Here is a 27,523-nt window from a genome sequence, read left to right as displayed (position 1 = left end):
ATAACAGGACACGTCATTTCACAATCCCCAGATGAACTTCCATTTCAAAATCTCAAGAATGCCACAATTACAGACACTCCCATCCAGTACTATTACAAAATCAAGAAAATGCTGTCTGCTCTTTATAATTTAACTGGAGGTTTGATGTCCAGTCTTCAACTCTGCCAAAAAACACCATGCGCAAAAAAAAAAAACAAAAAAAACAAAAACAAAAACGAATGGCATATCAATAATAAAGACAAATGAATCTAATCAGATGATAGATGCACTTGTCAAGTAATTGAAACGAGATAATGTTTATTGCAAAACCGTATTAAGCATTCCAAGCTGTGAGAAATATGTGCGTAAAATGTTGCCTAAGTGTGTTCTTCAAAAGAAAAGGATATTAAACTTGTCTTACCTTGTTCACTGCTCTTGCATCTCTGGCCAAAAGTAGCATATATGTTAAAATACTTGCGTAGATCCACATTTTTCATTAACTAGGCTAACCCAAGTCCCTTTTTTTTTTTTTGCACCTTCCACCTGATGATATGAGTTGGCGTCTCTGAAAGCACCTGTATCCTCAGCCTGGAATTATGAGCCTAGATCCACTAGAACACAGGTTTACGGCTCCATGATTATAGGTCGGTGCCATGCAGAGTTGTGTATGTTGTGACGCGCAACTTCAGTGTAGGCAGCAGCTCGAGCTTTGCTCCGCGCAGATCTGTGATGAACGCGCGCGCACACACCCACCATCACCATCTCGGACACTCTGTCTGTGCCAGTGCAAGGCGGGGAACACTGGCACCACTTCAGTGCCACAAGGACATTTATGTTTTGTGCGTCTGTGTAAATATCCAAGGACATTTAAAAGTGACCGCTGACCACTATAATTATATTTCTAAAAGTTATGCGTAAGTCATACCTCGTGGTTAGCTAGATACATAATTTAAGACAGATTTTTATATGTTTCATATTGTTCTCATTAATAATAATCGTGTTGATATTATTTATTTTAGTATTAGATATTTCAGTGAAAAATAATGGGCAACATAACGCAACCTTCAGGGTAAGTTTTCGCTGTTGTCTAGCGCCCTCTTTCGGTTAATAATGATTTTGACGTTTTCCTAAAATGTGTGAAAAAAAGTATTTTTAAATGTGCCAGATATGCTAGCATTAAGTGCTTAGTGCTTTAAAGGGATAGTTCACCCAAAAATACAAAAACTCTGTCATCGTTTACTCCACCTCAAGTAGGCTAGTTCCAGATCTCGGCCCCCATTGACTACCATAGTATAGTCATATGGAGGGGGCGAGATCTGTTGGTTACAAACATTCTTCCAAATAACTTATTTAGTGTTCAGCAGAACCAAGAAATTGATAGAGGTTTGGAACAACTTGAGGGTCAGAAAATGATGACAGAACTTTCATTTTTGGGTGAACTATCCCTTTAACTAATGCACTAACATTAACTAATGAACCAAACATTTGTTTAAATATTTATTAATCTTCGTTAAGTTAATAGGAATAGTTGGCAAATAATGCAACTGGTCGTTTAGGTCCATTAAATAATAGGCTATTAACAGATAAGACTTTTGAATTTAATAATCTATTGGTAAATGTTGAAATTATTGCTGTAGAAGGTCTGTTTTTATTTATGTATTATAGTTAGCTCACGTTAGTTAGCTTACGTTAATGTAGTTAACTAATGTTAGCAAATGAAACCTTACACTGTAAAAAAAATCCCGTTGTTTCTACGGAAAAATACCGGCAGCTGTGGTTACCAGAACAATACTGTAAAAATGACATCTAACCGTAAACATACTTACGGAGTTACATGTGAATTTTACATTTTAAATCTGTTAAATTTACGGTAAAATAACGTATTTCATTAACTGATATAATGTTAATTTACCAACCTAATGAAGTACTAATATCTGTTTTGTACCTTTATAATACACTGACAGTCACCAAACACAGTGGTGATGAGAGTCACATGATGAATCAAAGTTCATCACAAGCAGCTTTTCCACAAGCTGAGGAGGACAATACTAACATATAGAAGGTGCACACAGTGTCATTCACACACACACTAAACACCATCATGGTAACATGCATGAAATTTTAAAAATGCAATAAACATTAATTTAACAACATTAGATGTAACATAAAACCCTAATGTACATAACTGATTAGAAAAAAATGAGAAAAACTAAGAAGAAACAGAGTTATTTCAGCGAAAATATATCAAATGTGAAGTGTCACGCAGGGAATTGTGGGAATGTCAATATACGGTTTTTCACTGTAAATTTTACAATGAATTGTTATTTTTCACGTCCAAAAACTGTGAATTTAACGGTATTTTACCGTAAAATGACATTAAATGTACCGTTAGATCTATTACAGTTATTCACCGTATATAGTACGGAAACTTTCTGTAAACCAATCAACAGTTTTTCACCGCAGCATTTTTACAGTCTTTTACTGTTAAAATCACGGTCATTTTTTACAGTGTATGTAAAGTGTTACAATTAATATTAATTAGAAGCATATGCCTATATATTCACTTTCATAAAAATAAACGTTAATAAACATTAATAAACATTTGAATATGCTAAATAAAATATCAATAGGATAATTAGGAAATTAATACATGAACAATATGTCAGCATATGTGCATTAATGTATATTAAGAACTGCTTTCAAATCTCAGTCTGGTTTTTGTATAAACCTTCTTCAACTAAAATGTTATTTAAAATAGCAGGATGACGAACTGAAGAAAATCGCTATTATTTTTTCAGTATTAATTGTAGTGGTGTTCAGAAGAATGTTCTTGCTACTATGATTATTGTGATACTGTTAAAACTGGCTTATTAAAGGGATAGTTCACCCAAAAATGAAAATTATCCCAGGTTGTACTCACCCTCAAGCCATCCCAGGTGTATGACTATCTTCATTCAGATGAACACAATCAGAGTTATATTTAAAAATATCCTTATTCCTCCAAGGTTTATAATGGTTGTGAATGGGGGCCACATTCTGAAGTCAAAAATAATGCATCCATCCAAAAAAAAAAAAGGAATCCATATGACTCCACTGGGTTAATAAATGCCTTCTAAAGCAATGTGTTTTTGTAAGAAAAATATCCATATTTAAAACTTTATAAATTCAAATAACTAGCTTCCGCCAGGAATAGAGCAAAACAAGGAAAGAGCAAAAAAATAAATAAATAAATCACTGGTCACGAATTATAAGTCTAAAACGATCATTTTTAAACAGAAATGTTGAAGGATTTCAATATAAGAAAAGAGAAGCTTAAAGGATTAGTCCACTTTTAAATAAACTTTTCCTGATAATGTACTCACCCACATGTCATCCAAGATGTTCATGTCTTTCTTTCGTCAGTCGAAAAGAAATTATGTTTTTTGATGAAAACATTCCAGGATTTTTCTCCTTATAGTGGACTTTAATGGATACCAGACGAGGAATAAGGGTCTTATCTAGTGAAACAATCGGTCATTTTCTAAAAAATACAACTATTTATGCTTTATAAACACAAATGATCGCCTTGAACGTACTTCCGTATAAAGCATATACAGTTGTATTTTATTTATTTTTTTCCAAAATGACCGATTGTTTCGCTAGCTAAGACCCTTATTCTTCATCTGGTATCGTTTAAAGCACTTTTAAAGCTCCACTGAAACTGTAATTTTGACCTTCAACTGTTTGGAGTCCATTAAAGTCCAATATAAGGAGAAAAATCCTGGAATGTTTTCATCAAAAAACATAATTTCTTTTCGACTGACGAAAGAAAGACATGAACATCTTGGATGACATGGGGGTGAGTAAATCATTAGGAAAAGTTTATTTAAAAGTGGACTAATCCTTTAAATTTGTTGCACAGCCCTATTTCACTTTAGAATGCCTTTATTAACCCAGTGGAGTCATATGGATTACTTTTTTTTATGGATGGATGCATTATTTTTTACTTCAAAACGCGGACCCCCATTCACAACCATTATGAACCTTGGAGGACTAAGGATATTTTTAAATATAACTCTGATTGTGTTCTTCTGAAAGAAGATAGGATGCCTTGAGGGTGAAGTAAATCATGGGATAATTTTTGGGTGAACTATCCCTTTAAGCAATACATCAGCTATTTTGATGTCAAACTGTCACCCCGCCCACTTTGACCAACGAGGAATATTATTGGCCTAAAGAAACCCGGAAGTAAAGTGCAGTGTTTTCAAAGCCAGTAATGCACATGTTGGAAATATGGTCCGATTCAAGTCGAGGTAATGAAGAAAAGAAAAGGAAAAAAAAAAGATATTTTTATTTATTTATTTTTTTTATTTTACTTTTAAACAATTCTAACCTTTCGTTCTCTTTGGATTGTGCACAGGTATTTGCTGCTCGAGCTTTGCGTCTCTGAGCGGAGGAGTCTGCAGCTGTTGAATGAGAAAGCCATTGTCCACACGTTGAGAGCAGCAGTGAACCGAGCACACGGAGACTTCGGATCAGCGCACTTTAACATAGGGGTGTTGGGTAAACAATGCTCTTGTTTTCATTTTGTGCTAATCGTGAAGATCTCAACGATATAAGAAATAATCCGACTGATCACTGTTTTACGTTACCGTTACTTTAACTCATTATTGCATTTAATTAGCTCAGTCTAACATCTCATTACAGAATGGTAAAATCTTTTCAAATCTTCTGTAGTGAAATACCTGAATGTCCTCACCGGAGTGGTCTTCATCCGCTGCAGGAAATGGAACTATCGACTCATCTGGTCTGCCCTTCCTTTCATCACCTGTCTTGAGAACAGAGGCCAGAATGTACCGTGTTTCTTCAACTGTTTACATGTTGGAGGTACTGGTCCAAGTTTTGATGGCTAGATGACAGCCAACTCCCCACAATGTCTTGGCATGTATGTTCTTACATCTGTTCATGTCCTTGCCTGATCTCCTCCACAGGGACGATTAGAACTTGTCAGAAGTTTCTTGTCAAGTACAACAAACAACAGCTCAACAGAATGCTGCTGGACTGCAAAACAGATGGTAAGTTATTTCTAAGTTGCATTATAAGTTACATTGCAAGTTATATTAGAGCTCTACGAGGCAATGGGATCTCTACATAACAAATTAGATATTTTCTTAACATCCAAACCATTATCCAACTGCTATTAAATACCACACTGTGTCTGTACAGTTACTTCTGATGTAATTGCATGACATTCTTTATAGAACAATTCTATATGAAATAATAGTGGATTTAACATCAAACTTTCTATGCTAAAATGTATGTTTTAAAGAGTTAGTTCACCCAAAAATGAAAATTCTGTAATTAATTACTCACCCTTGTGTTGCCCCAAACTGTAAGACCTTCATTCATCTTCAGAACACAAATTAAGATATTTTTGATGAAATCCGAGAGTTATGACTCGTCCATAGACGGCAGTATAATCACCACTTTCAAGGTCCAGAAAGGTACTAAAGACATCCTTAAAATAATCCATGTGACTACAGTGGTTCAACCTTAATTTTATGAAGCAACAAGAATACTTTTTGTGTGCAAAAACAAAAAAAAAATAACTTTATTCAGCAATCTCTTCTCTTCCCTGTCATTATCCTTACACAGTTGACGCAGTAAGCACAGTTAAGGCTTCAGTGTTTACGATCGAATGCCAGCTCAGTATTGGCCAAAGCTGATCACATGAGCAGCACGATGCATGCGTGTGATGCTGACGCTGGAGCCAGCCAATGATGAGTCTGCGTTCTGACGTAGAGCCTGGAAGCGATTGACGTAAACAATGTAAGAGAATGATACAGAAGAGAAGAGGTTGTTGAATAAATTCGTTATTTTTTGCGAAAAAATAAAAAGTATTCTTGTCACTTCATAAAATTAAGGTTGAACCACTGCAGTCACGTCGACTGTTTTAACAATGTCTTTAGTACCTTTCTGGACCTTGAAAGTGTTGATTATATTACTGTCTATGGAAGAGTCAGATACCTCTTGGATTTCATCAAAAATATATTAATTTGTGTTCTGAAGATGAACGAAGGTCTTACTGGTGTGGAACGACAAGAGGGTGAGTAATTAATGACAGAAATTTTATTTTTGGCTGAACTAACCCTTTAATGTAACCTCCCTTTAAATACTTTGGTCAGTTCAAGAATAATTTATGCAATTTTATACTTATTTAAAAGAATTAAATGAGCAATTTCATGTCTATCCTTGTATTATTCAACTGGACGAGGTTGATGTGGGACTTAGAAAAGTAATAAGTAATGAAATACTTTGGCTGCTACACTTACACTGTTGAAGATGTAATTAGTAGTTAGTAATTTTAGAGTAACTTACCCAAAACTGAAAATAATGATATGCACAGATAAATAATTTATAATACTGCAATATTCCATATTCGAGTGCACCTTAATACTCATACTGATTCTGAAGCTGAAAATAATGAAAAATATGAATATGCTTGCACTCTGTCATTGACTAGATATATTTCAAATAATATAGGCCACTTTTTAATGGTAACAAGACATTTGGCATTATCAGGACCCACAAATATTCCCCCTTTGCATTATTACACATTATATTCAACATTATATATAGTAGTTAAATGAAACTCTGTAAACTTGAATTTTTTTCTCACACAGTAATTTTCATTTTGGGTGAACTATACACGATACGGTCATTATCCACCATATATATTGCTGCATTTTTGTATTGTGTGATATATTGTGACACAATATATTGTTACACTCCTATTATGTAAAGATCACGAGAAAATTACAGTCACCAAGAAATCAAAATGGACACTTTCACAAAGCCACTGAATTTATTTCTGCTGGAAAACAACTCCCCCAGGTGGAAAACATAAATCTCTGGAAATACAATATTATAAAGTGTTTTTTTGTTTTGTTTTTCTCTAGTTTATGATATTTGAGCAGGCAAGGGATTTAATCTGAAAAGTTTTTTTCTTCCCTTCCACAACAGATGAAAAACAAGAAGTTAGGAGAGCAATCCTGAGCTGTTCCCTAGATTATCTTAAAGGAGAAGAAGCTTGCGAAGACAGGAGTGAAGATGATGATCATAATGATGACGATGAAGTGATCTAAAGCCCCTCATATAAAACTTTGTGTTTGATGTATAGGTCTTAAAGGCATAATGTAACCATACAGTGATCAGATGTTCTGATATTTTATTTTATACAACTGATATAGTACATGGTTCATCTAGAGCCCAAACATTTCTGATAATAGAAGAAATATTTTTGAAGCTTTTTTTCATTTCACATTGTAAGCGATTTGTAAATTGAGTATATCTTTACATTACTGCTATTATTGTATAAACTGGCCATGTGTTGTGTAGGTCACGTGTATATCATTTTTTTTTCTGTACTATTTAAAACTAACTACTGCTTTTTGTTGTTGTTTTTCAGTCAAACTGTCTTTAAACGTTTGTTTCAAATAAACCAAATATTAATAACAACAAATGCTTTGATAATAAAAGATTACATATGCATTACACCACATCTTGCTGTCAAATGCACCAATGAGAATCGGTGAATCCGCGCATGCGCTCCTCGTAAACCCTGCGAGGCTTATAACCCTCATCCGGGTGTTTACGGTTCCCGTTTGGCGACCTGTCGCCATCTGCCTGACTTTATTTAGCTAAAGTAAAATTTGGGTTAAAACCCATTTATTTGTCCGTTTTCCTCTTTTGGAGAGCGGCTAACGCCTTGTGGGGCGCAACACTTCCCACGCCGAGGAAAAACTGCGCTTTTCAAGGGGCGAGGCCCCGCTTTTTGGGCACTTGTTTTTTTGTGTTAGCACACAGCTTTTTTTTTAACTGAGACATTTGGATTGTGTCTCTGTTTTTCTTTCGGTTTGTTTGTGGTCAAGATGTCGCCGTAATGGGGTCTCCGCGTTTGACAGAAATGAATAAGGGCCTTCGTCGCCTGACCCGCACTCACACCAGCCCGTTGTTCTCCCCGTTTAATGCTAAAGAGCTCCGACGCTCTCTCCCCGGAGTTCGGCCTCAAGATGGAGAAAAACCCAAACGCAAACAACAGCAGCAGCACGAAGATCCCACCCCGCTCCAGCTCTACAGGCTCGACTCCTACAGACTCTAAAGCCAAAACAGGTACACATCAGCGTCTTATATACACAAACACATGCTTGTCATGGTCAACTTTGAGGGGAAAGTGTGTATATGTGTGTTGGGAACTTGCGGCATGGTTTTGTTTGTGTCTGCAGAGATGACGTCGCCACGGCTAGCGATTGGCCTGGTTCTTGAATAAACAATGGAGAACTCGTACAATATTAATAAAGATTAGTACGTTATTTACCGTATCGATAATGAACTCTTTCATTAAGAGGCAGTATTTCCCTCTGGAATTGTTTTTCAGGGATTTTACCCTTTTTTATTTTTTTTTTTATAATAAATCTATAGTAAACTAAATTTTCTTTTGAAAGAATATAAAAATAAATGAAATATTATATGTATATACTTATATTTTAAATATATTTAATGAATATTGTTATATAAATTTAGTGTAATTAAGTTTGTTTTAGGTAAATGTTAGGTTAGTAGTTTATTGGAATTAAGTTTTGAATCACATGAGGAGTGACTACATGGCAGTACATGTGTTATCAGTTATTAGTATATATGAGATGGATATATGTACTTTACACCACAATAAATTACATAAACGTGTGCCGAAAGCTGTAATTTCTTGGAAAAGGGTGGAACTGAATTTATCAGCATTAAATTGAGTATTATCAATGTTATTTAATACCATAATGGTGCAAAAATCACATGAAAGGTGTCACATTTTATGAAGGGCTCTATATATTTAACATGTGTGGGCAAAGTGAGTTCCTCATTTAAGAACTTGTTATTTAACATTTAATATTTATAATTTTGTTATCCGGATATTTGATAGCATTCAAAAATACTAGTTCCACATTTTCTCAACTTGATCAGACTGGTTTTACTGTGTTTATGTAATTTATTCTGGTGTCCGTCTGTGTCAGTGTATATGTATCCATTATCCTCTTGATGTTCTGATACCACAACATGGGTGTAAGTGTGTGTGTGTGTGTGTCACTCTCATATATAGTTAAACCAATATCAAAACTGAATTCCCCTAAACTAACCCAACATTTCTGACCATATCCCCCTGAGTGGAAATTCATATTTAGGTTTAATTTATCTGCTACTCCTCTTAGTAGCTGATCGGATGCATGATGATCATGGTCAGGATCTATTCTTGTCAGCAGTCTGGCATGTGACCAGAAGAAAATCTTCAGTGCTGTGTTGCCCTCTAGCTTTTGGATGGACCCAAGAAAGCCTCCAGCATATCAGAACCAAATCACTGTAGAAGATAACAAACTTAAACAGTGTTGTCTGTGTTTTAGTTATGCCAGTGTTTTTATGTAGGCTTCTGAACTGTATGGGACAGGGATCTCTGCTGCTGGATGATAAGCTGTGTGTGTTTACACCCTTTGCTCTTATCATGGGGTTCTCTAAAACACTTTAAAGTGCAGCGTGTGACTGGATTGATTAGCTAAGGCCTGTGTGAATGTTGTTAATAATATTGAAAAAGTATCAAACTGTCAGTATTGCAAATGCAATTAATTTTCCCCGAAGTTAGTGGAGGCACTCCCTTGTCAAAAAAAATGTTCTGCTTGGAGTAATGTATTCATGTATTTTGACACGCATCCATCTTTTTCCGGTTCTTTCAGATGGTAAGAATAATGGGGGCTCAAAGCGCTATAGCCGCAAACGTGAGCCAACTTTTGCCAAGGCCGAAAGCTTTCCAGGCCCACGTCGCCCCCAGCCACAGAAAAGCAAGAATTTTGACAAGAGACCCCCTCAGAGAGGTGGCGGAGGCGGGCGACAGTATGGACTCGCTGGTGGTGGGAGAAGAGAAGAGGTGTGTTAGAATAAGCCTTTGGATTATGATTCATTTGTGCTTTCATGAAGGGCTGTTTTTATGCTTTCTTATTGCATGTTTAATTGCAGTAATCATGTTGGTTAATGAACTACTAGAAAATAACACATAAACAAACAGACCTGTAGTTATATGGAGTAACCAGGATAAACTGTTGGGTTCTCTCTCACTAGGTAGCAGAGAACCGCCGGGCAGAGTTTAGCCCGGCTCAGTTTGCTGGACCCAAAAAGATTAGTCTGAACCACCTGCTCAACTTTACGTTTGAGCCAAGAGGAGGCCATTTTGGCTCCGGAGGTGATGGCCATTCCTGCTGGGGTCGCCGCAACAAGTGGGGTCACAAACACAAGCCCTTCAACAAGGAGCTTTTCCTACAGGCTAAGTGAGTACAGCAGAATGTGTTGTATGCTTTTTATATGAATTGGTATTAATCGCACACAATATTTAGTGTACCACAGTGTTATTTTTTTAATGTAGTAGTATATTATTTATTAAAGGGGTCATGAGAAATCAAATTTGCATTGATCTTTTGACATATAAGAGGTCTTTGTACCATTAAAATATCCCGCAAGTTTTATAGCTTAAAACATCATCCTCATTATTAACAAAGCATTTATTTAATCAAGCTCCAAAAACGCCTCATTTTGATTTTGCTAAGTCTGTGTGACGTCACACGGGTGAACACATTTGCAAATGATTGCCTCCAGAGCAAAACATTAACAAATAGTTATGCATTATCACACCATAGCCCCCACCCACTTGCAGTCAGTCACTTAAAGGGTTAGTTCCCCCAAAAAAGAAAATTCTGTCATTTCTTACTCACCCGTAAGACCTTTGTTGATCTTTAAAACACAAATTAAGATATTTTAGTTGAATTCCGATGTCTCCGTGAGGCCTCCATATGGAGCAATGACATTTCCTCTCTCAAGATCTATAAAGGTACTAAAAACATATTTAAATCGGTTCATGTGAGTACAGTGGTTCAATATTAATATTATAAAGTGACAAGAATATTTTTGGTGCGCCAAAAAAAACAAAATAACTACTTATTTAGTGGTGGCCGATTTCAAAACACTGCTTCAGAAAGCATCGGATCATAAATGAATCAGTGTATCGAATCATGATTCAGATTGCATGTCAAACTGCCAACGGCTGAAATCACGTGACTTTGGCACTCCGATCAGCAGATTCGACACTGATTCATTTATGATCCGATGCTTCCTGAAGCAATGTTTTGAAATCGGCCATCGCTAAATAAGTCGTTATTTAGTTTTTTTGGAGCACCAAACATATTCTCGTCACTTTAAATCCGGGATTGAATACAAAATTATATTGATTGACATGGTGATATCCAGCATTGGATGGGACAGAAATGACAGATAGACCTGCCACATATTCTATTACGTGTTATGGGTTTCTTTGTTGTTCATCGACTTTGTCTTTGACTAATATTTCTATTTTCAAATAGTTAAATGAGACATTAAAATAGTTCCAATATTTTTTGCTATGATATGGACACTGGTAACGAGAACACTTTTGTCATAATGTATGATTAAGAGCTCATATAAAAAAATTCTATAGTTAAGTCATGGCAATAAACTATGGAAGTGTCTGCTGCTGAATAAAAGGTAAAAAATAAAAAAGGTAATTGCAACTTTTTATGATGTGATATAAAGTCAGAATTGCATGATATAAACTCGCAATTGTGTTATGAAGTCAGAATTATAAATAGCATAACTGTGATATAAACTCGCAATTGCAAGAAAAAAAAGTCAGAATAGTGAGATACAAAAAAGGTAATTGCGACTTTTTTTTAAAATTATTATTCTGTGGCGGAAACAAGCTTCCATAGTCATAATGTATGATTAAGAGCTCATATTAAAAACTGATTTTATAGTTAAGTCATGGCAATAAACTATATGCCTTTTAAAGGCTTGTAGAGCAATATATCACTTTAGGGTGTGATCCTTGTCTTTTATTCCTGACATGGTCAAATAAAAAATATCCTGGAAAATGATCACTGAAAAAGAGAGGGAACCCTGTATATTCGTTCTGAGCTTTTTGTTTTGTAAATGCGGCACAGTGTATTGAGTGTAATGGGGAATTCTCAAAGAAACTTTTGTTAAAAGATGAAGCAGCCCAACTTTATTGGATCTGATTGCAGCTACATCAAAAACGATAAGTAAATAATTTCATGAAGCTTTTTCTGTAAATTAAGTTTTTATAGGTATAATGTTTTCAAAACACTTACTTGCGTGCAATAGCAAGTGGGCGTTGATGCTGTTTCCGATGCATTGACGTTATGCAATAATATGCAATAACCAGTCATTACAGTGGCCATGTACTGACAAGCCTTAAGCCACGCAAACACTTAAAGGTGCCCTAGATTCAAAAATTGAATTTACCTCGGCATAGTTAAATAACAAGAGTTCAGTACATGGAAATGACATACAGTGAGTCTCAAACTCCATTGTTTCCTCCTTCTTATATAAATCTCATTTGTTTAAAAGACCTCCGAAGAACAGGCGAATCTCAACAGGACACCGACTATTACGAAACCGTTAAATGTGGTTAAAGTTACCATCGTTTCTTACTGTATTCACGGAGACAAGCGAGTCGTCCCTATTTGCATTATTAAACACTTGCAGTCTGTATAATTCATAAACACAACTTCATTCTTTATAAGCACAGCCTCAAACTCATTCAGAATCAATGTAAACATCGAAATAAACACTGTACTTACACAATTAGACATGCTGCATGACGAACTCTTTGTAAAGATCAATTTTGAGGGTTATATTAGCTTTTTGAACTTTTTTAATGTTGTTTAAGGCAAGCGCGAGCTCTTGGGGTGTGGAGCATGAGAATAGTTAGAAAAAAAAGAATAAAAAAAAAACTCTATGGGGTATTTTGAGCTGAAACTTCAGACACATTTAGGGGACACCTTAGACTTATATTACATCTTTTAAAAAAAGGTTCTAGGGCACCTTTAACGATTGTAAGGCCGATTATGAATGTAAATTGATACTTATGACTGATCGCGCTCAAACGCGTCCAGTCAGAGCCAGTTGCGTTCAGTCTGCGAAGTCGGTGTTCAAGTTCCGTGTGTAAGAATATAAATCTGCTTCATTCGCAGGAAACTTGTATGGAAATTGCTTGTATGTTGAGCACAATCTTAGAATGTTTTAGGTAGTCGTTAAATGTGTGCCCGGCTTTAACCCTTTGACGCTTATGATCATTCTGGTGTGATTAATGTTCAGTGCATCACATGTTCAACTGCTAAATTCAAATGTGCTTTCGTGCTTTGGCTGGCGCTGAGTGAGTCTGTTTCTGGCTCAGTGCCTTGTCATAAGTATTCAGTATTTTCAACCACATAATGTTTTTGTAATGTTTCAGACATTTAAATACACGTAAGTACTAGCAAAACAATACATTTATAGTTTTTTGAATACAAACCGATGTCTATAGAAGCAGCAGTAACAATCCTTTCAACTTTAAATTGACAACATGTTTTATTCATGTCAGATACACATTGTGTAGGTAACTATAAAGTTTACTCTGTTCTTCCACTTATCCGGCCACTTACTTCCATGTATTTCGGGAGAAGTGGGTGAATAACTCGCACTGGAGTGTCAGCTAGAATATTTTAAACTTGCGTGTGAAAGGAGCCACCCTTAAAAACAAATAATTTCAGACAGAATGAAAGTTGAAAATCATTTTTCCAGATATATATATATTTGTCTTTGTTTGTTTTTTGTTTTTTTTTGTGCAAAGAACTTTAACATAAGTGAACCTTAAGGAAAATCCATGTCATGACCCCTTTAATGTAGTAGTATTATATTATTTATATTTAATTTTTTTGTAATATTTTTCATGATTTTTTTATTTTTTTATTGCAGGTTTATTTTTAAGTTTAGTTTTTAATTTTGATAATGAAAATTAGAAATGATGCCTTGGCAACTAACTGAAATATTTACTGAAAGTATTGTCGAAATTGCTAAATTTGATTTCGGTTAACATTTATTTCAATTAACATAAATGTTTTTTTTATAGTTTTAATTAACTGTAATAACACTGGTGTACTGTTAAGGTGATTTAACAGTTTAGATCTGCTCCACCTTTTTCCACTTGGCCAAACTGGATTTACAGCTTACAGTCAATGTGATTGTTTAATTTGTTCTAGTGTTCTTTTGTGTCAGTTCATGTAACCAAAAGAGAAAAATGATTTGCTGATAAGTACATATTTTTGTCCACAAGTTGCCAGTTTGTGGTGATTGACGATCAGGACTATCAAGCTCACTTCACTGATCCGGACACTTTGGTGGACTGGGACTGTGTGCAGCAAGTGGTTAGTTCAGACTTCACACTTCCTTGTATATGCTGTCAGTGCCGTTTTTTTAAAATGTTGCTTATGACATTGTTTTCATTCCACACAGCGCATCTACAGTCATGAGGTGCCGTCTTGTCCGATCTGCCTGTATCCCCCTGTGGCGGCCCACATCACGCGCTGTGGCCACATCTACTGTTGGCCATGCATGTTGCACTACCTCTCTCTGAGTGAGAAGAGTTGGTCCAAGTGCCCCATTTGCTATGAGGCCGTGCACAGCGCTGATCTCAAGAGGTTCATGCCCAAATTGCCTTTTTAATGCTTGTTTGCTTTTGGTTAAAGGTGCAGTAAGAGATTTCTAAGAAACACTGTTGATATTTGAAATCGACACCCAAACACAAACACCCCTTCCTTCATTGCTCTGCCCCAATATAATAAATACACTCTATGCATCACAGGCAACCACTAACAGCTGACGCATCAGACAGCTCACACAAGTGTGGCTGAATCAGCTGCGATTCTTTAACAACAACAACAGCGTACAACAGCTTATCATTGAAAAACATTGAAAAAAACAGTGTTAGTCATGTATAAAGCAGAAATAAAGCAATCTCGGCATCTGTTTTCAGGCCTTCCTGCTCGGAAAGCTTTTCCTATATTAATGCGGGTCCTAGCTCTTTCCTGATCGTAACCCTTCTTCCAGTTATATTTCTCTGACCACTCCCTCTTTGGTAATATCTCAGCCATCTCTCTTTCTACAACGGATGTTTGATTGGCTACAAGAGTGTTATGGTGCTCGGTCTGATAGGTCTGATCCACTTTTTTTTCTCCTGTTTACACAGCCAGGACTAGGTACACTTTTTTTTCGTCACACACATAACAGAAATCTAGCGCAAATTCACCAAATTCTTTGTTTAGGTGTTGATTTAAATTTATGACAGCAATTCTCAGAAATGTCTTACTGCACCTTTAATGTGAACATCATGAAGTAAACTTAATGTAATAAAAAGGGTAAAAAAACAACACCTGGTACATAAGTGTTATATACACTACCTATTACCTACTGCTCAATAGTTAAATAAGAGTTTTTAAATAGTCTTTGAAAGAAGTCTCTAATGCTCAACAGGGCTGCAATTATTTGATGAAATAGTAATGTTGTGAAATAATATTATCACAATTTAAAATGTCTTTTCTGTTTTAATGTATTGTAAAATGTGATTTATTCCTGTGATTGACTGTAAAGCTGAATTTTCAGCAGCCATAACTCCAGTCTTCAGTGTCACATGATCCATCCTTTAATATGCACAATGTTGATTTTTAGTCTTTTTGATCAAATAAATGCAGCCTTGGTGAGCGTAAGATTAATTTAAAGGAATAGAAATTCACCCAAAAACTGAAAATTGCCCCATGATTTACTCACCCTCAAGCTATCCTAGGTGTATATGACTGTCTTCTTACAGATGAACACATTCAGAGTTATTAAAATATATCCTGGCTCTTCCAAGCTTCATAATGGTAGTGAAGGGTGTGAGAGATTTTGAAGCCCCAAAAAAACAACCATCCATCATAAAAATATATATTTTTTGTAAGAAAAATATCCATATTTAAAACTTTATAAACTATAACAGTCTGGCAGACTGCTGTACGCATTGATTTATGTTGAAAGAGAAGCCCCCTGATGTGATGTAGGAGTAGTGTAAGCTTAGGTGAGAGTAGACTCCTCTCATGGTTCAAACAAATAGGGCTGGGCAACAAACTCAAGTTCCTCTTCTCTAATATCAGAATCCTCTGACATTTCTCTTTAAAAATTCTTGTTTTAGACTTCTAATTCATGACCAGTGTTTTGTTTTGCTGTCTCCTCTGCACTTCCATGTTAGGGGTTACTCTTTCACTGTAAATCGATGTGTATAGCCATCTTTTTCTTACAAAAACCCATCACTTCGCTTCAAAAGGCCTTTATTAACACCCTGGAGTCATATGTATTACTTTTATGGTGGATGGATGTGCCTTTTTGGACTTGAAAATCTCACGCCTCCTTAACCATTGTAAAGCTGGGATGAGCGAGAATTTTTTTTTTTTTTTTTATGTAACACTGTGTTCATCTGAAAGAAGATAGTCATATAAATCTAGGATGACTTAAGGGTGAGTGATTTTTGGGTGAACTATCTCTCCAAGATAAAAAAAAAAAAAAAAAAAAACTTTTCACCAGTAGTGTACATATTTACTGAACAAATGTATGTTGTCATTGAAACCCATCTTGTCAACTTTCAGTGTGGTTGCCATGGAGACCCGTCAGTACGTGTCCGGTAATGTCATCACTATGCGTCTGATGCGGAGAGAGAAAGGATCACTGGTGGCTCTTCCCAGCTCTCAGTGGGTTAAAGTGGAGGAGCCCATTAATTTTGATGGTGAGGCATTCTGCTGTTTGCATGAGATTTTTGTGGTGTTGACTTTGTCTTATTTGAAACTTTTTCTTTTCCCCCCATTTTCTGCAGATGTGCATTTGCGTGCATACTCTAAGCTGCTTCTGGCGTCCCAGCAGCAGGTTTTGGGTTTGCTGGCTGAAGAGAGGATGGCTCTCCAATCCCAGCTCAGCCAGGAGAAAGACGACCCACAGGCCTGTTTCGTACAGAGCGCCCTACTGCAGCTGCAGGTACACACGCATTCACACCGGCTTATGAATGTTGGGTTGGACAAAACTAGTTAAACAAGTCACACTGCTGTTTTGAAAAGTAGTTGGTTTAAGTTACTCACATAGTTTAGATGTTGACATTGAAACTATTTAAAGGGACAAAAACATATTGAATTGTATAACTCATATATCTAATGCAAAATGTTTGATCACTTTGGAATTCCCTTTAGATAAAAGCATCTGCCAAATGCACAAATGTTAATAAACAAGTAGTTGCTATATTTTAATTAAAAATATCTTAAACTATGTTAAAGGCATTTAAGGGGACAATAACTTGTAATGTGTAATCTATTATTATAAACCATTTGTGCTTCATGCTTTTATAAAGATCTGAATATATGTGACCTGATCCAGCAAAATGAGTCACAGTGACCAAAAATTTCAAAATTGACAATAAGCAATAAGCTTTTAAAATGATATATCTTGAATGGTTTTAAAGATATACCCATTTGAATTATGGTCGTCTGCCCTCTTTTTCCAATTGAAAACCTGAGAAAATAGTTTTTTTTGTTGATATCTTTCAAAATCCATTGCATTTAAAGGGATAAACTATTCATTTTACAGCTTAATTTGACCAAAGACATTTATATATATATAAATGCTATTAAACCAGGCTGGGGGGTGAATTATGACCACGGGCGATGCACATGTGCATGCACCGAACGCGTCTTTCCGCGCTCATGGCCAAAGGAGTTTCTTTAAAAGGCTCGCGGGAAATGAAGTATACCCGGGCCTTAACCACTCTAAATTGTAATGGACTGGAGCTCACATCGGGAGAAATGGGAACACGGGGGCACCGCGATGCAACCGCAAAGGGCACTTTCACTTTCACGATCAAAGTGCATGCCACTGATGAGCATTGTAAATGCAGTATTACAGTATACACATACCGATTAAACGCACAGGTCTCCTCTCGTGCGTCCTCACTGGACTTTAGTTTCGCTTTCATATGTCTCTTTTATAGATGCCATCAATGCTTTTACCTTTCTAGATGTAATTACCGAAATCAAAACGGTCCATAAACTATAAATCCTCATGAAAACTTCAGTCTGAAGGACTGTCTGAAGCGCTAGTCTGACAGGAGGATGGCTGGACCGATCGCATGCCTGTCAGTCGAAACAGGGCTTCCCATTGATAAAAATCAGTGTTTATGTCAGTGCGTTTACATTTCCAAGCTTTTTGATTGGTTCTATACAACGTGTAAAAAATGCTCATAAGTGATGAGAGGAGTTGAGAAGTTCAATTCCAGCGAATTCAGTAAAACCATGTCAAATTTAATAGCCATTTAAATACCTTTACTCAATTAATCTGGACTACGAAACTTTGGGAGATTATTTAAGTCTGTTCTTTGAAATTAGCTTAAAAAAAATCGATTTGTTTTTCCACATTATCGGCCCATATCTTAAAATAGAATGTTGCGACTTCAGACTCATTTCGCCAGATCGGGTCACATATACAATGTAACATTTAAAAAGGCTAAACAATTTTTTATTTTATTTTTTTAAATCTGGAAAAGCTACATAATTTGGAAAAAAAAAATATTTTACATTATTACAAGCTATTTTACAAGCTATTTTACATTATTGAAAGTGTTGTTAGATTTTGTTCCTCCCAAACACCGCACTCTAAAATGTAACCCTCACACTTGATCTCTGATTGAACAGGAGCGGGAAGAGGGTCTTTTGAAGTGTCGCCGTAAGGATGGCGGTTCTGTTGATGGGGTGGACATGAGGAAACTCTCTCTATCTGAGAACTCTTCTCCAGATGTGGCTGTGGTCAAGAGCCTCACTAACTCCAAGGTCAGTAGAAACTCTACTGCTCCACAGGCTCTGTGCCCGGTTGCATAAAGCACCTTAAGTGTAATTTTCCCTTAAGATCGCCCTTATGTTTCCCTTAAACTTAAGGGTGTTGCAGAAAATAACCGTTAAGTGTTACTTAAGGGTTTCTTTAGGCGAAACGTCATAAACCCTTAAGAATTTCCCTTAAGTATATATTTTTCACTTAAGTAATGCGTAAGTGTTGCATAAAGCCCCTTAACCTTCATTTCCCTAAGTATATCGTAAGGTTCGTAAAACTTCACCTTAAGTGTTACACAGAGTGAGCAGGTTCAATCCAAGTCGTATAACGTGCCACGATCGGCCGCTTTATATGATAGACAAATTGTACTTTAGCGGTTTATTCACATAAACATTGATGAAATATAACATCTTATAACATATCTTATATGGTAAACGGAAGCGCAAACGTGCGTGCATCACACGCAAAAACAACCCTCATTGGTTCTTGCGCGCACATTTGAGCTTCCGACACAGCCGTAATCATATGGATGTCTTTCAATAAATGGACATAAATGATGAGAGAATATTAAAAATATCTTTATTTGTTGTCCAAAGATGAATGAAAGTCTTATGGGTTTGGAACGACATGAGGGCGTCAGGGTGAGTGAATGACGGCAGAAATCTCAATTTTGAGTAAACAATCAATTTGAGTTTCTCGTCTCTTTCATATTTGGTTTTCTTTTTTGTTTTCCTTATCCATATTATGTTGTTTTCTGTGAAAACTTACCACGATACGTATTAACAAATAACGTGTCCATGGCAACAGTAGAATTTTTTAACGGCAAAACCTGGGATGCTGTCGTTAAACACTTAACGGTTTCCCTTACCTAAGAGAACAGTTTAAGAGATTATATGCAACACCCTTAAGTCATTCCCTTAGTTAAGGGGAAATCACGCCTTAAGTGTCATACTTAAGGGAAAAACTTAAGGTGCTTTATGCAACCGGGCACTGGGCTTCAGAATATAATGATCCTGATGGATCCTGGATGGACTGATTAGAATGGGTTCTATTTGCATTTGTCGTGTCACGCTGCTCACGTCTGGTGGTAAAAAATGTACTACTTGTGTTCATATTATATTGCAAAACACATTTGCTGCTATTGAGGTGGGATATGGGTAAGGGTAGGGACAGGTTTGGGTAGGTTTAAGGTGGAAGGGAAGGGTCAATGTGCAATTACAGCTGTAATTACATGCTGATTTTTTTTTTTTTCCCAAATAAAAGTACAATGACTACATATATGTACACTTTAAGTGCATTGTATTAAATGATTCATTTAAATGTTAGTACATATTAGTTACTATGCACTTAATATAAATTGGGACCTGAATATTGACCAAATATTAGCATGCATCATTGGGCTTAATGTAGTGTGTCCCACCACAGCCCATCCTGCAGTATGCCTCAGCTTTTGATGATGAGCTTCAGGAGGCTCATGAGGAGCCGGAGGAAGAGATGGCCGCTCAGAGTGTTCCTGAGGTGGCCGAAGAGATGTCCGAGGGGGCTGTGGAGGACAAACCTGTTGAAGAGACCCCTCAGACCAGTCAGACCGCTGCTCATGGCCCATATTACTACTTCTATCAAGGTTTGTGTTATTTGTAATGATGCTTAAAGCTACCAGTTAATTGCATTTTACCACTCTGTGTAAGCAATGGAGATGGAGAGTAAATATGACTCTGTCTTTTGTGTCTATAGCTGAGGATGGTCAGCAGATGTTTCTGCACCCAGTGAATGTGCGCTGTCTGCTGAGAGAGTACGGGAGCCTGGAGAACAGCCCTCAGTCTATCACCGCTACCGTAGTGGAGATTGATGGGCACACGGTGTCTGAGGTACCCACGGTCTCACACATTTATGACAGTACTATCATACATTTTCACATGACCTCGGTGCCCAGTTAAAGCCTAATCCTTTGAGAGCAGCATAAAGTAAAATATTCTTTATATACACAAAGCTGCAAAATTAAAAAAAATCTAATTCCAGGATGTTAAGTAATGCCTACCATGATGAACTAATTAACACAGACCTCATTTGTAGGATATCCGCCGTCGACATCGTTACCTTTCTCACCTGCCCCTCACGTGTGAGTTCAGCCTCTGTGAGCTTAATCTTCAGCCACCCATTCTCTCAAAAGAGACCTTGGACAGCTTTGCAGGTACAGGCATGCTAGTAATACAATACAGTAATACAACTCCGCTATAAAATAAGTGTAAATGACAAAGCCGTATTAAAGAAGCTTACACTTGTAGTAAAATTACAGTTAAAACAACTAGCTTTTATTTTGGTGGAAAACTGCACTTTCTGTGAAAATAAACATTTACAAACTAGAAATGGGAAATGCTTTGTTATACTACATATGTCACATATGACATATGTCATATGTTGCTATACAAGTTTGGGGGGAAATAAATAGTCATTTGTGTTTGAGTTCTACAAAATAGTTATTAAAAGTTATTTTTAACATTTTTGTCTTTCTGCCAGATGACTTGGAGAAACGGAAGCGCCTGAGACAGAAGAAAGCAAGGGATGAAAAGAGAAGGGAGAAGAGGATTGAGATAGAGGAAAACAGGAAACAGGGGAAATGTGAGGATTTAATTCCCCATTGTTTTGTTTTTTTTGTTTTTTCTGAAGAAACTTTTTTTTTTTTTTTTGAAATAAGACAAATTGTCGGATTGTAGAACGTTATTGAACTCAATTCAGGATGTTGTAATTGATTTGTCAGGGTGTGATTATTGAGTGTGTCTTGGTGTGTTGTTCAGATCCAGATATGCACATTGGGCTGGAGAACCTCCAGCATTTCCCAGCGTTTGGATCTCCTCCTCACAGCGGCTCACGGATGCAGCTCCCGGAGTTCCTGCTGGGACCCCCATCTCCTCTGAGCAGCAGCCCTTCATCAGGTAACATTCACTCTCTCTTGCCCTGGCCTTCAGTGCTTTGTCTTTTTTGCTTATTTCCTGTATTTATTTCAGATGGAGTTATGTTCCCTAGTCTGAGTGAGCACAGTCCGTCCCTGAGTGTCGCCAGTGTGGAAGAGGACTCTCACTGCATGTCCTTCGCTCAGGTTTGCCTAAAGCACTTTCTTTCATGTTTATAACAACAAAATAGTACATTTCAAAAATTGATCAAAATGAAGTGGGAAAACGGCCACTAAAATGAAATTAAAACTAAATATGAATGTAGTAAAAAAAAAAAAAAAAAATGCCATTGTGAGTGTCGAATTATACCATACTGATGATCCTCTCTGGTATAGATGCTGAAAGATGGGAAAGCCCGTGTGGATGCCGGGCCTAAAAGCACCCAAAAGAAAGGTGAGCCTCCTTTTAACACTTGACTGACTTATATTCTTGTTTCTTGTTGGCTCACTGTTAACTAACGTGACGTGTGTTTTCCTCCATACAGACATGTTCTTGGCTCCTCCTACAGCAGACAGTGATGGAGAGAGTGATGGCTCGGATCGGGTCCCAGTACCCAGTTTCCAAAACTCCTTCAGTCAGGCCTTCGAGCAGGCTTTGTCACAGCTGGACAATGGAAATCAAACCCCAGCGCAGGCTTTACCCATCCCTGGTGAGAAAAACGTTTCTATACATTACTGTTCAAAAAGATTTTTTTTGAAAGAAGTCTCTTCTGCTTACCAAGGCTGCTTGTGATTAATCCAAAAACACAGTAAAACCAGTAATATTTCATATTACTTTAAATAACTGTTAACTATTGTTACCTGTTAATTACAGCAGCCAATCAGTCTTCAGTGCCACATGATCCTTCAGAAATCATTCTTTAGTATCATTATACATTGTCACTTTTGATTAACTTAATTCATTCTTGCTGATTAAAAGTATTGGTTTCTTAAAAAAAAGTCTCATAGGCCCCAACTTTTTGAAGTTGTGTAATGTCATAATTGTATGTAATTTTATAAAAAAAAAAAGAAAAAGTATAAGAATAAAGTGTTAATTTGGCACAAAAAATAATGGGGGTGACTGCATCAAACTCTGACACAAGTTTCCTTTTAAATCCTAATAATAAAGCTTTTGTTAAACCACAAAAGCGCATAAAATCCCACACAGGGATCTTTCACGATTCAGATGAATCACTAAATCCTTTCTTTGAACCAGCTGATTCATTCAAATGATTCATTAAAGTGAAACTCGCACTGAAACAAAGAAAAAAACAAGCAGGCATTTTTTTTTTAATGTTTGTTACGTTACCTTTCTTTCCATTTTAGATGAGAAAGGGGGGAAGAAGAAAAAGAAAAAGCAGAAGCTTCTGTTCAGCACCTCTATGGTTCACACCAAGTAAACACTGAAGTTCACCCTTCACTCCTGTCACTTTCTTCTGCCTTATTCCTCCCATATGCTTAGATTTCATTATATTCCTCAATAGCAGCTTCCCTCCGTTCATGCCCCAGTCGAACGAGACCCTCTCCAGACATTCAGTGTCCTGCAGGAAGTTCCATAGCAGCAGTGATTGTACTCACCATTGACTCAGTATTATAGATCAGTCCCACAGTTCTCTTACAGAAGGGACTTTAATGCGTTGTACTGGAAGAACAGACTCCTGTAACTTCAGCATGTCTCTCTTATCAGCATTTAAAGAGCTCTAGATCAGTTCCTTTTGACATGATGCTGTAGTTCAGTACTCCATTACTGTCCAGAATGTGAATGGAGAAAATGATATGGTTGTTAGTTATGGGTTACAGTGATGTATTTTGGGGGGTCATGAGGTAGCAGTCAGCCAGCTGCAGAGACGTCCTGCCCCCCCCTCTTCATCATGGCACCGTTGTACTTCAACCTTTATGCTTTGAATCTTGGAATAAACTTAAGCAATGCTAATAGCAGAAAAAAATTCACCTAAAGTGAGGATTATATGCATTTGAGTTATTCTTCCTGTCAGGCACATACACACAAAATTATGCTGATTGTAACGCGTTCATGCTTGTTTGTTTACACGCCATCACACGTTTCTTCCTGTTTAAACTCTGAGCTCTTGTTGTGAACTTCAGTTTGTATTCAACTTACCAGCTGTTATCATTATCAGCCTGAGAACTGCCTTTCACAATCAGACACATTAATAATACATAAAAATGCAAATGAGAAATCATTTTTCTGCTGGAATAGCTGAGAACTTAGTGGGTCTTTTAAGCACTTGACTTTTAGAACTTCCAACTATTAGACAGGGTTCAGAGCTGCTCATGTTCTATAGTGTTCAGATGTTGAGATCAGCTGACTCCACTGCTTACTGCGTGTTGAGTGAACTGAATATGTAAAGACAAAGAAAGGCTATATAAAATTTTGTAGAGGGTTCAACTTTTGTTTTGTTTTTTCCTCTATATTTTTTTTTTCTGATGAAAAACCTGTGGTAAAGAACCTGCATATAGATTAAGTTGAAAAAATAAAGGATTATTATGCACTGGCATTCTGTTTGTCTTATTAAAAACATTTTTCACTCTTTAAAAAGACCATTGATATTTCTGTGGACATTTGCATAAAAACAGTATTTGGCTTTCTGATTGTAATCACAAAAATGGTGCTAAAATAAAATGTAATTTACAGGTTTATATGAATTTTGATGTTCATATTGTTTGCTAACTATTGTTTGCACCACTTCCTGTATAAAATAGTTTGTTGAAGAACAAAAAAAATAATATATAATTTTATAGTTTAAAGCCACCTTTGCACATTCCTACATTCACATCATGCAGTTGTCCGTGTTTGAAAGAAAAGCTTAATAGATTTTCTATGGCTAATCAATGTAAATAATTATGTAATTAGAATAAAATAATAATTTCTGTCATCATTATTAACAACCCATGTTAGCGTTCCCATTCATCTTAGTTGCTCACCTTTAAAAGCTTTATAAATTAAAGAAAATCTCAATTTAAAAGTATAATTCAAGAAAATTTGGTCATTCATGTACTGAAATGTAGTTTAGTTTTTTTTTTTTTTTTTTAAAACACTAAATTGAAACTTAAAACAGTTTATTTGATGTCTTAAAATTAGTTAAATACAACAGTAACACTTAAGGCCTATACTTCACTTGCACGCACACGAGTCATCGTACAGTGTGCTTTACGTGAATTTCGTCATCAGATTAGTATGCAAGTCGCCAATATTTAGTGACTTTAGACCTCTTAGCACTTTTTTTTCTTCCAAAAATGCACCTAGTGACTTTTTAAAGAAACCTCAGTCACTTTCCAGATGTCGCCAGTCCTGTCCTGCGAGCGCGAGGTCTTGCTTGCTCCTGCGTCTACCCTGCAGTGAATGACTGAGAGGAACAGCCGCACATTTTATTGAACACACGGCAGCTGACAGTTGTTAATGTGTGAGCTACACATGAGCACACAATGTTGCCACGGACTTATCGCTTATCTGCTTCTCCTTTGTTTTACTTTTATATTTAAATAATTTAGTTTGACTGTTTTGATTTTTCTATTCTTCTCGTGCAATTATCAATTATATTACTCTCTATCATAGAGCTTTAGTTTACCTAGTTAACCAAACACTGGCTCTGACTTCAGATAATTTACTCCCATTCCCCCGTTTCTCTTTCATCATCTCGTGCCAGGTAAGGCCCCACCCCCTTGCCTAAGAGCATATAGGGCATGCACACACTCTTGTTCTCCAGTTGACATTCGCTTCTTGCGACCTCTGGAATATTTTACACTCAGCTCGTGGTTTTACGAACTTCACTTTTGTCTGCAGGAGGCCACATCTTTTGGATCAGCCTCCACTGGATGCGTTTGTCCTATCAGCAAGGTTAGCTGAAGTAATTACTGCAAGCTGCCCATGCTCGCCTCGCACTGTTTAGCAGGCTGTCCGCCTCGCTCTCTTCACTATTTTGCCCTGTTCTACGGCTGCTCGTCTGTCGGATTATTCATTTATTTCTTTGATCGCTCTCTCTAAACCCACAACAGCTCCCTAATTTAATAAAGGCTTTTGCCCCAGTGTTCCCCATAACACAGATCAAAAAATTAAAACGAGTAAATGAATTCATTAATAAAGAGAGAACATCTCTCAGCAACCCTACATGTTGTCCACTAGATGGTGCCATTGTATCACGTATGATCCGGTTGCATTAGCAGACCTAAGTAATTCTCCAGTGGGTTTGGAAACTCTCAGGAGTCACGTGACTGTTTGGCTGTCTGTGTCGACTGCAGAATGTGTGATTCAAACTATTATGAAGGGGTACATACTTCAGTTTGTTTCAGTTTATGGCTTTATCTATCCAGGTTTTGCCCCTGGGACTCTTGAGAATGAGAGCGTTCATGTAATGGGTTTGGTCACTACGTCACTGTTAGCCCGTTAGGCTACAGCAAGGTAAAGATCGCACAACAGCTCTGCGCCACTGGAAGAGCACAGACTTTTACACACAGGGAATCCCTCTGGCGACGGTGATGTTGCAGAAAGCCGTGACGTCACAGGCTGGGGTGCCACCCCGGTAAATGGTTTGTGGCTGAGCAGACTATGTTCAGCACTCATAAATTATTCAAAGCTTATTTCCATATGGAATTACTTTATATATAGCTTGAATTATTTTCTGCCTCTCCTGCAGGGACATCATGTGCTCGTACGCTGCAACAATGGCATATATCAATTGCTAGGGCGGTGTGTGCTCGGTTAAACTTCATGCCATAGCTCACAGGCTTTGGGTGTGGAGCAGGCGATTTTTCCTGTTTTCCTGTCATTTTCCAGGCATTCTGAACAGAGGCGTGGACCTTCTATCAAGGGGGAACCCACTCCACGGAGATTGGCACCCCTCCCCCCTCAGATAGTGGGCATAATATGGATGAGATTCGGACAGGCAACCGTAGTTCTATTCACCTTGTGCGGAAACCCATTGTCCTCTGTTCTTCTCGCTAATGGATGTGAACGCACCCCTTGGGGTAGGCGCACTGGCCCGCCCATGGCCCAAAGTGCTGCTGTATGCTTTTCCTCTCCTGTGCCTGATAATTCCCACACTGGCCAAGGTGAGAGAGAAGGGAAATGATAGGTGAATAACACTGATGTAGAAGCACCTAACCCTAGTTGTAAGCCTAAACTTGACAAAAACTGTAAACTTGTCCCTCAAATCTGACTGGTTGATTGGAATGTTGTTCCAGGATCAACAAAGATGTTGATTCAGCAACATGTTGTACTTGGTGAAATCACGTTAAATTTGCTACTATACAGAAGGCCAAGAACATTTCTACACGGTCCTCATATGGATGTAAGTGGCAATTGTTTGAAGGGTGGTATGATGGGTGAAGTCTCACATCATATCTGTGCTCAGTTCCTGATATTTCGTGTTTCCTACAAGACCTCATGGATAAGTCCAGGTCCTTTTTCACAATTAGGTCTATCTGGCAGCTATTTCGGCCTGTCATGTGGGCTTTGAGGGCTCAACGATCAGGTAGCCTCCTCTAATCCACAGATTTATGACTGGTGCCCATCACTCTGCCAGTCATCAGGAGAACTGTTCCTGAATGGGATCTCTCCATGGTGCTGGAGGCTCTCTCTATATATCCTTTTGAACCTCTGGGAAGTATTTCCCTAGACTGCTTTGCTCTTGACCTTGGCATCAGCTTAAAGTGTCAGTGAGCTACATGCACTCTCAGTTCATTCCTCGTGCACTAAATTCTCTAAATGGAGATAAGGTTTTCCTCTACAGAGGATCAGAGGCTGAATGCACTGTGTCCTGTTCATGCCTTATAGACGTATATGACCAGGACCAATGCTTTCCGGAGGAGTGACCTGCTCTT

General features: G+C 37.3%; 3 protein-coding genes across 4 annotated transcripts in view; 2 read left to right on the top strand and 1 right to left on the bottom strand.

Moving 5' to 3' along the window:
- The window catches only part of olfml2a (olfactomedin-like 2A), a 29,588-nt gene extending 28,788 nt beyond the window's left edge, over positions 1-800 (bottom strand). Inside the window, exon 1 of the mRNA XM_067393955.1 lies at positions 401-800. Coding sequence (XP_067250056.1) covers positions 401-469 — 69 coding nt within the window. The 5' untranslated portion in view covers positions 470-800. The remainder of the gene's footprint in view (positions 1-400) is intronic.
- A 3,316-nt stretch (positions 801-4,116) lies between these two features.
- On the top strand, positions 4,117-7,492 carry pop5 (POP5 homolog, ribonuclease P/MRP subunit). The gene is made up of 5 exons (XM_067393956.1): positions 4,117-4,271; positions 4,379-4,521; positions 4,696-4,845; positions 4,950-5,033; positions 6,982-7,492. Exons 1-5 carry the CDS (start codon positions 4,252-4,254, stop codon positions 7,101-7,103), a joined length of 519 nt encoding a protein of 172 aa, XP_067250057.1. The 5' UTR covers positions 4,117-4,251; the 3' UTR covers positions 7,104-7,492.
- A 108-nt stretch (positions 7,493-7,600) lies between these two features.
- On the top strand, positions 7,601-24,221 carry rnf10 (ring finger protein 10). 2 transcript variants are annotated; one of them, XM_067395192.1, is made up of 18 exons: positions 7,601-8,130; positions 9,735-9,925; positions 10,117-10,322; positions 14,198-14,288; positions 14,377-14,561; positions 16,539-16,675; positions 16,763-16,920; positions 18,624-18,758; positions 19,353-19,397; positions 20,182-20,380; positions 20,491-20,624; positions 20,830-20,947; positions 21,274-21,375; positions 21,552-21,689; positions 21,762-21,853; positions 22,043-22,100; positions 22,192-22,356; positions 23,012-24,221. In XM_067395192.1, exons 1-18 carry the CDS (start codon positions 7,986-7,988, stop codon positions 23,083-23,085), a joined length of 2,373 nt encoding a protein of 790 aa, XP_067251293.1. In that variant the 5' UTR covers positions 7,601-7,985; the 3' UTR covers positions 23,086-24,221. The 2 variants fall into 2 exon arrangements, with proteins under 2 accessions (XP_067251293.1, XP_067251295.1); XM_067395194.1 differs by lacking the exon at positions 19,353-19,397.
- The last annotated feature ends 3,302 nt before the right edge of the window (positions 24,222-27,523 follow it).

The sequence above is a fragment of the Chanodichthys erythropterus genome, chromosome 9, assembly GCF_024489055.1.
Source record: "Chanodichthys erythropterus isolate Z2021 chromosome 9, ASM2448905v1, whole genome shotgun sequence".
Lineage (NCBI taxonomy): Eukaryota > Metazoa > Chordata > Actinopteri > Cypriniformes > Xenocyprididae > Chanodichthys > Chanodichthys erythropterus.
This window is presented reverse-complemented; position numbering and strand designations above follow the sequence as displayed.

Excerpts from the sequence above, each read along its gene's own strand:
- pop5 (XM_067393956.1), top strand. The coding sequence starts at position 4,252 with ATGGTCCGATTCAAGTCGAG. Across the intron at positions 4,272-4,378 it reads ATGGTCCGATTCAAGTCGAG|GTATTTGCTGCTCGAGCTTT; the intron begins GTAATGAAGAAA and ends GATTGTGCACAG. Across the intron at positions 4,846-4,949 it reads CAACTGTTTACATGTTGGAG|GGACGATTAGAACTTGTCAG; the intron begins GTACTGGTCCAA and ends TCTCCTCCACAG.
- rnf10 (XM_067395192.1), top strand. The coding sequence starts at position 7,986 with ATGCTAAAGAGCTCCGACGCTCTCTCCCCGGAGTTCGGCCTCAAGATG. Across the intron at positions 9,926-10,116 it reads GTGGTGGGAGAAGAGAAGAG|GTAGCAGAGAACCGCCGGGC; the intron begins GTGTGTTAGAAT and ends CTCTCTCACTAG. Across the intron at positions 14,562-16,538 it reads CACAGCGCTGATCTCAAGAG|TGTGGTTGCCATGGAGACCC; the intron begins GTTCATGCCCAA and ends GTCAACTTTCAG.